At 48.6% G+C, this 10,057-nt stretch overlaps 1 protein-coding gene across 3 annotated transcripts in view; it reads right to left on the bottom strand.

Moving 5' to 3' along the window:
- Positions 1-1,992: 1,992 nt before the first annotated feature.
- The window catches only part of RNFT2 (ring finger protein, transmembrane 2), a 60,506-nt gene continuing 52,441 nt past the window's right edge, over positions 1,993-10,057 (bottom strand). For 2 of the 3 annotated variants that reach the window (XM_067700709.1, XM_067700707.1), the window contains 3 exons: positions 9,467-9,532; positions 9,229-9,330; positions 1,993-3,249 (listed from right to left, as the gene is read on the bottom strand). In XM_067700709.1, coding sequence (XP_067556810.1) covers positions 3,115-3,249; positions 9,229-9,330; positions 9,467-9,532 — 303 coding nt within the window. In that variant the 3' untranslated portion in view covers positions 1,993-3,114. Of the gene's footprint in view, positions 3,250-3,302; positions 3,384-9,228; positions 9,331-9,466; positions 9,533-10,057 lie in introns of those variants that run through there. The other variant, XM_067700708.1, reaches the window with a different exon arrangement.

Below are 10,057 nucleotides of genomic sequence, written 5' to 3'. Positions count from 1 at the left end.
TCTGAGATGCAGCTGATGCTCCGGAACTCCCGGCAGGACCAAGCTGAGCTGGGACTTCTCTGAGAGTCGCCCTCTTGCTGGGCTTCATCCCCTCCCTCTTCTGTTTCACTCATTCCCTTACTAGTTTCTCCTCGGAGCACTTCCTTAATAAATCAAGCGCCAACTCAACGGGATCTACTTTGGGGAAAACCTGCCATCAGATGACCACCCCCTGCATGAAGTGTGTCTTCGAATTTGTCCTAAAACAGGTCCACCTGGCTTTAAGGGGCAAACGGAGACTCAAGACCGTGGATGTAACTTTCAACGACAGATCATATTTATTGGCAGAATGGAACTTAAGGGGACATTAAAAACACCGAAGGCAGCTCTGTTTGGCCCAGAGCAAAAGTACTAAAAGATTCCAGGACTCCCTTTTTACATTTTCTCTTTCCAACCCCAAGTCTTGGCAGCCTGGAAGTCTCCCAATACACACTCCCCTAAGGAAGGTAATGAACCTATTACATCCAGGTCCAGAGCTTGCTTTTTTTCATCTCATATTTATTATGGTCAAGACCTTTTACGTTAGGAGGGTCATTTACAAAGACTTCGTGGAACTTGAGTCAGTGAGTCATGAAATATTAAGAACAGGATTCTGCGACCTGACAGTCGATTAATCCTGCTTCTAACAAATGAGTTGCAGAGCCGAGACAGGTAAAAGAGGGTGGCATTGTTCTTCCTTTCCAACGGTGGCTCTTGGCTGCTTCTACTAAAAGCTCGTGCTAGGGAAAACATGCTGCTTTATGTTTGGAAACCTCTGCCCTGGCCACTGTTCCTCCCTAAAGCAGAAGTTAAATCCTCCCACCCAAAAGAAAACCTCCAGACATGACTTCCCCCCCCAGAGGGTAGGGAATGAATAAATAAAATCCTAAACTAAATCATCCCATCTGCCCCCGAGTGTTCCCCACATGGGACACTCTTTAGAGTGTCAGGGACATGGCTCATTATTTGTGGAATGTTAGAGGTTTTTTTTGGTGGCATGAGTGTAATTGACAAAACCGTTGGGGTATTCACCAGTAATCTACATTGTTAGTTTCCCTGGTTCCAGTAGACAATACACTAGGCTTTGTCACCCTGGAGATGGCTCCAGGGAGGTGGAGTGACTTCTCAAAGTCCTGCAGAGTCTGGAATCAGAATTCCAGGCCTGACTCCCCACAGACCGATCTATCTGCTCTGTCACATGCTGCCACTTTAATAAGTAAGTCTTCTCTAGCTGCAATTTCTCATGCTTCTTTGATGGCATCTGCAGGCAGGGCGATCTTTCTGATAAAAACCAGTTGCAGAAGCTCCTGTTGCTTCCCTTCAGTTCTTCCTCAAGGCAGGGGGTACAGAGCAGCCGAATCTGCCTGGCCCCATTTCCCTCCACTTCCCCTTCCGAGCTGATTATCCAGGCAAGTGGGATTGTAACATCGCGGCCATTGCCATAGTAACAGAGCTTGAAAGATGCCACGCTGCCCTGGAAGGGATGTCTTGCTGGGTATCAGGAAATAGCCAGGGATGTCAGGCAAAGGAAAAGGTCCTGGCTTGACAGCACACAGGGGTGAATGCTCTGAATCTCTTGGGGACAGATGGGCATGTGAATACTGGCTGAGAGTGCGGTGGCAGCAAGGCTCCCACCATTTCTCCTGGGGCTTCCTCGCTAACCTGCTCAGTAGCCACACAGATTGCTTTCTCTGTAATGCCGTTGGCGCTAGCCTGTTGTGCTGAGGTTGACAATGAGAGAATAGAGTTGGGAGGCGGGTAGGGCAGACAAGATTCCAGTGGCTTCTAAGGGATCACCTGTGCCTTCTCCTCCCAGATTTCAGGACAGGGAGGGTCTCATGGGTGGAGAACTTGTGTTACAGAGATTAGTAGCTCTGGTATAGAGATTCCAGAAACACTGATCACTGCTGTGCTCTATACCACCACCCTGGCTTGTGGAAAAATCCATAACATGGATCATGCCTTTTGCTCTGAAGGCTACCAGGGGAGAAGGCAATGGCCACAGGAGCTGTTGAGAAGCCTGAGTCTTAAGTGAGGGACAGGACAAAAGGAGGAGGAGAGAAATAAAGATGGGAGTGGACACCCCATGACATCTGCATCTGCACCAGAAATGGCCTTTCGTGATAGCCAATCACGATTGAGCATCCCCGCCAGAGTCCAGCTAAACAGCAATTTTAAGGACCAAGTCTTTCCATGGACCCAACCACGACTAGATTTCAGAGCTAGTGTTCACTATTAGCATTCTCAGTGCAGTCCAAATCGAACGTGCTATGCACCTGAGCCACTGACGGGTGTCAGAATCACCTCTTGTGCTTTTAAAGAAACATGTCTGGGAGGCCCCACACCTGAAGTGTCTGAGCAGTGGGTCAGCATGTGGTTAAGAGTCAGGCTCTGAAGCCAGACAGGCCCGGGCTGGAAACTTGGTCCATCATTGCTCACTGGGTGACCCTGGGAAAGTTTCCACATGGAGCTCTATGCCTCAGTTTCCTCATCTGTGAAACAAAGGAAACAACAGTACCTCCGCCATAGGGCTCTTGTGAGGATTACAGGGGGTCGTCCGGGCAGGAGGCTCAATGCTGTGCCCAGCTCACACTAAGTGTCTGGTACACGTAGTTACTGTAGGTATAAGGTGGGGCTCAGCATTGGTATTTGGAAAATACTTCACAGTGATTCTCATCTGCGGACTTGGGCCATTTAGGGGAAGACAGTATCTCCAGGCCTCTCTCTAGTTTGCAGCATCAGGTATTAGGTCACCACGAGTTAAAATAATCAACAGGTGGGACTTGGTCCATTACCAGTTCCTTGACTTGGAGGGAAGTGGGAGACCTACATAGGTGGAGACCGAGTCTGAGTGAGAAGGCGTCCCCATGTGTAGGGGTAGGATGCACACACCATGATCAGAGCAAGAGAAGAAGGTGAAGGTGGGGAAGGGGACAGGGGCCAGGCTTTAGAGGAAGAGATGGAGAGAGGCAGGAAGGAGGACAGTCAGTGCTTGAGGACTTTTTCCCAGGAAGCCCCCGGAGTTGGACCCAACACCGCTGACCCTCCGTCATCTCCCTGGTGTGCCTGGGAGCACCGATGCTGCAGTCTTCAGCCCTAGTACACCTGGAAGTGTGCCGAAGTGGCCCCGTCCTTCCAGCAGCGCAGGGTATCCACGGCAACCGAGCGGCAGAGCGGGCAGGTGCGCTCACGGTCCAGCCAGAGGCAGAGGCACTCCTCACAGAACACGTGCTGCGGCGACAGCAATCAGGACCATTGGGGCCACTTTCCCAAGCATCCACCCTGTGCCCGCCTCGGTCCTAGGAGCTGGAAGCCAGTAGTGAGCAAAACAGACAATTCCTGCCCTCACGGAACTTGTATTCTAGCTGGGGAGACAAATAGCAAGAGGAATCTCTAAGAGGCAGAGTTTGCCAGTGGTAAGTGCTAAGATGGAAAAGCAGGGAAGGGGGGATAAGAGGGCTTGGGAGGCCTGTGATGGTGAATGGGGTGGCCTGGAAGGATGTTCCTGAGATACTGATATTTAGGAAAAACTTGAAGGAGGGTGAGGAGTGAGCCCTGGTGATATCTGGGAAAAGAGTGCTCCAGGCAGAGGGAATAGCACGTGCAAAGGCCCCGAGGCAGGAGTGTGCCTGGTGTGCTGGAGGAACAGCAAGGAGAGTGGGGCTGAGCCTGGGGGTAGAGGGCGGGATGAGGTCAGAGAGTTGTGTAGGACCTTGGGAGGGCTTTGGCTTTTATTCTGAGAGAAGCAGGGAGCCGTGGCAGGGTTTTGAGTAGAGGGCTGACTTGATATGATTTGTATTTTGAAAAGATCCCTTTGGCAGCTGGGTTGAGAACAGACCACAGGGGTCAAGAGAAACATGGGGAGACTGGAAACATTAACGGGTTCCACTACCCTCTGGCTGCATAACTTGGACACGTGATTTAACCTCCCTGTGCCTCTTTTTCCTCACCTGTAAAATGGGGATACTACTACTGCCCTCATAGGAAGATTAACTAACATTAAAGTACTTTCACACGACAATCAAATGCACTATATGATTCTTGATTGGATCCTGGATGTGGGGAAAAACCCTAGCTATGAAGGATGTTGAAGACGATTAGAGAAATTTGAATATATATTTGAATATTAGTATTTTATATCAATTAAAAATTTGATACTGTGATAGTAGAATTGTGGCTATGGGAGAGAATGTCCTTGTTCTTGGGAAATGTCTGCTGAAATATTTAGGGATGATAGAATCAAAATGTCAGCCACTTATTCTCAACAGGTTTAGGGGGAAAAATCTATACTAAGAAAAGGCAATGTGGTAAAACGTTCACGATTAGTGAATCTAGATAAAGGATAAAAGGTTGTTCATTCTACTATCCTTCAACTTTTCTGTAGGTTTGAGATTTTTTAAAATAAAATTGATAATATAAAAATCCAAAAATATGTTTTTTGAAAAAAGGCACTTAGACCAATGAATGCCTGGCAAATAATAAGTTTTCTGTGAGTGTTGGCTTGGCTATTATACAGTAATATTTATTATTACATTATATCTGTTTATTGTTTATTATCTGTCTCTCCATGGCAGACTGTAAGCTTCTTATAAACCCATTCTGGCACAGTATGCAGTAGGTGCCTAATTGTAGAAAGTGTTCTAAAGAAGAGCTCCATGATGCTACAGGAGTATGTTACAGGGGGACTAGTCTGATCTAGGGGGTAGTCGAGGAAGGCTTCTTGGAGGTGGTGACACTTGTGTTGAAGCCTGAAGGATGTCCGGGAGTTAACTAGGTGACGAGAGGGGGTGGGGGCTACAGCATTCCAGGCTGAAGGGAACAGATGTGCAAAGCTCCCAAGGATGGCCAATGTGGCTACAGTGAGGTGGGTGTAGGGGAGTGTGGGAGAGGAGGTGAGCAGGCCACACAGAGTCTGGATGTCCATGCCCGAATTCTCACCATGGGCTGAAGGGCAGGACCCAGGGGTCAGCAGACCCAGCGAGCCCCAGGAGGGCAGTGACTGCTGCTGTTGTCTTCCCACTGCCCAGCGCTGAGCCTGCACAGAGCAGGGGTTCCGACAAACAATGCCTTTCCAGGCAGGTTAGGTGGGAGATTCTTGAGATTCTAGGATGATGAAGACCTGGTCCCTGGCCTCCAGGAGCTCACAGTTTCCTTCTCAGATAATCAGGCAGGACCAAATCTGGTGCCAAATTAAGAGATTCAAAGAACACAGGACCACCCAGGGGCTGGGCTGGAGGAGTTCATGACCCAGGACTGCCTCTAGCATTTGGAGAAAGGAATAAGACCCTACAGAGGGAAGGGGAGGAGGGGTCCCTCCAAGCTGGGTGGGCTTGTGGTCAGTGGAGAATGCAGGTGGTGCTGGATTGTTAACAGTTCCCTGGCTGTGTCTCCTGGAGCACGGAGTTGGGAGAGGTGTCCCTAGGGTGGGACAGGCTACCCCACCCTGATCCCAAGTTCTATCCAGACTCCCCATGTCTTGCTCGAAGATTAAGAGCAGGCTCGCTGAGCCTGTCTCCTTCTCTGTAAAACAGGGCTGCTATTTCCCCCACACGGTATCTGTAAGGACGCAAGCAGGTAAAGCCCATCATAAAGCGTCAAGTGTGAGGCACGTGTAAGGAACAAATCAACGGGGGTCGTTATAGTCTTGCCCTCTTTCCTTTGCATCACCAGCCCTCTGAAACCAAACTCCTGGTAGTGACCAAGAACCGGAGGGCAGTTTGTTCTGGAACATACTCTGACCCTTCTCTTTGGCAAGGAGGGCTTTAAATACAGCAGATTTCTGACTTCGTGTTCAAAATGCCCTTTCCCTGACCCCCCTGTAGGCTGGCAGGAGGCATGCCATAAATACTGTGGAGTGACCGATCAGGCGAGTGTGCTCTGTCTGAGCGGAGAGTTCTAACCTCTGGACATGCTCCGTGTCTGCCTGACTAGCTCCAACTGACAATCTGCTTCTTGGGCCCCAGCTCTGGGAGGCGGTGGTAGGTGGTGGGTGTGAGTGACCCACCGAGCTTAATTTGATGGCCCTTTGGAGGCGAGATAGGACGTTCCTTTAGCCCAGTGGGCTCTTCATCTATCCATGCATGCATCTGCCCTTCTATTCATCAATCCAACTGTCCATTCATCCACCCATCCATTCCCCCATCTACCCATCTATTCACCCACCCATCTGTCAAGCCATTTGCCCATCCACCCAGTCACCCACACATTTATCTTTATCCACCCACCTTTGCACTCACCCACACACCCCTCCACTTGGCTACCATCCATCTCCATCCCAACCATCCATCCATCTCCTCTATCCCATCCATCCAACCATCCATCCACCCATCCATCCATCCATCCATCCAATGTTCACTGAGTCAGTACTGTGATTCCACTACTAAGAAAGACAGACATAGTCACCACTCTCAAGTGGCTTATAATTTGGCAAAGAGGAGACAGACCTTACACAACCAGTTGCCCAATTAATCATCTAGCTGACAACTGAGATAAGTGCTATGAAGGAAAAACACAGGATCTGCAAGGACATGTAGCTGGGGGCACTGACGAGACTGGAGAAACAGAATCAGAGAAGCCTTTATGGAGGATGTAAAGGCTCATTACTGACTCATTCATTCATTTGTTCATTCGTTCAGGGCATTTAGGAATTAACAAGGTCCTTTCACCTGTGGAAGTGCCCTTCTAAGCCCGGCTCACAGCAGCAGAGGAAGACTGAGACGTGTGCTAGGCCTGGCCACGTATGTGGGCTTCAACCACCACTGGATGTGGCCCCTGCCCCTGGATCTGGGGTGACGGTGTCTTGTCCAACCCCACCCACTAGTTCTAATCCAGCTGTGGGAAGACGTAGTGGTACCGGGAGAAGAACGGGAGAGAGGCAAACAGACTAAGGCTTGGAGAGACTGCCAGCAAGGAAGAAGAAAAGCTTTCACCTTGACATCCTGTTCAAAGAATTGCTGCTACCAAAAAGGAAATACAGATGCTCTGAAGCATATGAGAAGATGCTCGTCTGCTCTCATAATTAGGCAAATGCAAATGAAAACTGCACCAAGATAGTGTTTGTCACCTGTCAGATTGGCGACGCTCAAAAAAGGCTTCATAACACGGTATGTTGGTGAGGGAGGAGAGCCAAGAGGGTGCGTCATGCTCCACACTGGGGTTGCAAACGGATACACTCTTTATGGAGGGCGATTTAGCAACATCTGCCAGAACTGCATACCCTCTGACCCAGTAATTCCACCACTAGGAATCTACCCTACTAAGAGCTTGCACACATGTGAAATGGTATACGTGCCAATGAGAGCTAATATTTATGGAACCCTGACCACGCACCAGGCGTGGTTCTAAATGCTTCACCTGAATTAACTCATTTAATCAACACGATGAGTCCAGGTAGGTGCTATAGATCTCCCTATTCCTGATCTCTCATAACAGCCATATTTGTCATAACAAAAGATTATGAACTGCTAAATGCCCATCAATAGGAGAATGGTTAAACAAATTGTGGTCTATCCATAAAATAGGATGTTACACAAATAAGGAACAATCTCTTCAGGCAGAGTTTCAAGTCAAAAAGAAAAGATGCAGAATGCAGCTTGGGTAGCATGTGCCACAACTTATGTCTTTTTGGAAAAGATATGTTTGTGTATATGTGTGTGTCTATATATTTAAATTCTGCAAAGCATCTCTGGGAAGATATAAAGGAAACTTTCCCAGTTGCCCATGTGGGTATTTAGGGGCCTAGGGAGCTGGGGATAAGGGTAGGAACCCTGTCACCACTTCCCTTTTTGTATCTTTGAAATATTTTTTTAATGAACTTTTTATTTTGGAATAATTTTAGACTTACAGAAAAGTTGCAAAGGTAGTACAGACAATTCTTGTATGACCCCTCACCCAGTGTCAGTATCCCCTAGTATTATCCTCTTGCATCACCGTGGTACATTTGTCAAAGCTAAGAAATCCACATAGATGCGTGACCATGGACTAAACTCCAGACTTTCTTCAGATTTCATGAGGCTAGTTTTTCTCTCCTGTTCTCTCTGTTACAGGTCCCACACTGCATTTAGTCATCATGACTTCTTCATCTCCTTTTTGAATTTTTGAGTCAAGCAAATTTACTCTCAATTTAAAAATAAGTACAGTTCAAGATTAAAAACGAACCTCCTAAACACCCCCAAATAGCAAAACCAAAAAAATTCTGCTGATGCCGAAAGAGGACCCCACCTCCTGTCCTCCTACCCCTGGAAGGTGCGGGGGAGCCCTATGCTCTCCCATTCCTTCTAGTCTGCAGGCTACGCCTCCCCCGAAGTCTTCTCAGCCTCCAACTCGTCGCTCTCTGGCCTGGTCCCCTGGGACACTGCATGACTCTCTCTTACACAGCACTTATCACTGCCTGCCTTGTTTCATAGTTATTTATGTATGCATCTGTTTCCCCAAGGAGACCGTGTGTTCTAGAGAAGGGGACAGGGTCTATGTGCCCTCTGCCTGCCTCCCCTCCCCGGTATCTGATAGGATGCTTTGACTCATACACATTTGCTGAATTGACATCTTAGCCCCTTATGTGGGGAGGAGGGGGAGGGGGAGAGCAGGGAGGAGGCAAAGGGATACATTTAGGCAGTTAAAGGTAACTGACCAGTACTGACTACTATGGGTTGGTGACCCACAACTAATAATGAAAACAAACGGTAATAATAATTATAATGATACTAATAACTGTAATAATCGTAAGTTTTAGGGCTGAATAATTAAAATTTAGCTCTTTCCAGAGATGATCTCATTTAATCATAATAATAACTCTATAAAGTAGGCATTATTATGATACCCATTTTCTAAATGAAAACGACCAAGGCTCAGGGAGATGGACTGAGCCACTCGGGGTCCACTGCTGCTGAGATTCAAACTCAGGCTATTCTGACGCTATACCCTACTGAAATGTTCATTTTCTACGTTTTACCACTGAAATCAAAGCTCAGAGAGGTGAAGTAAACCTGCCCAAGGGCAGCCAGCTAGTAAGAGGCAGAACTGAGATTTGACCTTGGGTCTGAGGGACTCCAGGCTTGACTACACTGTCCCCAAAGACCCATCCAGAGCCCCAAGGTTTGGTCATTTGGTTTTGGTCAAGCGTCCCATGCAGGCACTTGGGACTTCTGCATGGGGCAGGGCCCTGCGGTCCCCCAACCTCCGTCTCCAACGGCCCCGCCCAGCCCTGCTCACCTGGCACATAAGGATCAGAGGCTCTCGGAACTCAGCCTGGCAGATAGCACAGATATCACCAGCTTCTGTGCACTGCTGCCCAGTGGCCCGGACTCCATAATTCTGTTTGATGGAAGGGAGAGAGACACAGACACAGCTGTGGTCGCTCGCTGGAGAGACACCCTCAGAAGCACAGCAAGGTCTGTTTCCGGCTCCTGGCTCCTGTGACCTCGGTCAGGACCATTGGAAGCCAACTCACCTGAGAGGTGCAGAGAAGCTTCAGGGCTTTCCTAACTCCACCCACGCGGCCACAAATGTCGAAAGACTGAAAGGAGAGCGAGGTGATGGCTGAAAAGTATCCAAGGATTGTTCAGGATCTCTCTCACCATTCCTGAACAACCACCATGGACCCTCCTCATCTGTGACTCCAGACATTTTCAGGGCACATCCTCCCATTTGAAACTCCTCATTCCCATCAGTTTTGCTTGGCTTTTGTCTTGCTGCCTTCCATCAGCAGTCTCCCCTGCCAGTGGGGCCAGGATAGCGAATATATGGCATGCCTACTGTCTTTTCCCCCTCCCAAGCCCCAGGCAGGCATTGCTAATTGATCACAGCACTCTTCTTCTGAGTCAGGGCATAATCGTTCTTCTCTGTCCAGCACTCCAGTCAGCCACTGCCAGCAGATCAGAATCAGTAGAGGCAACATAAGCCCCAGTGGTTGACAGTGCATGGGTTGCCTGGCTAGTCCTGCTTGGAGGAAGGAAAGGGAACACATGCATTCCTCCAGAATTCTCTAAAGCCTTAAATAGATAAGGGAAAAGAAAGAGGAGGATGTGTGTGTTGTTAGGGA

Source organism: Pseudorca crassidens, chromosome 12 (assembly GCF_039906515.1).
Source record: "Pseudorca crassidens isolate mPseCra1 chromosome 12, mPseCra1.hap1, whole genome shotgun sequence".
Taxonomy (NCBI): Eukaryota; Metazoa; Chordata; class Mammalia; order Artiodactyla; family Delphinidae; genus Pseudorca; species Pseudorca crassidens.
The sequence above is the reverse complement of the archived record's forward strand: the minus strand, read 5'-3'. Positions and strand labels throughout refer to the sequence as shown.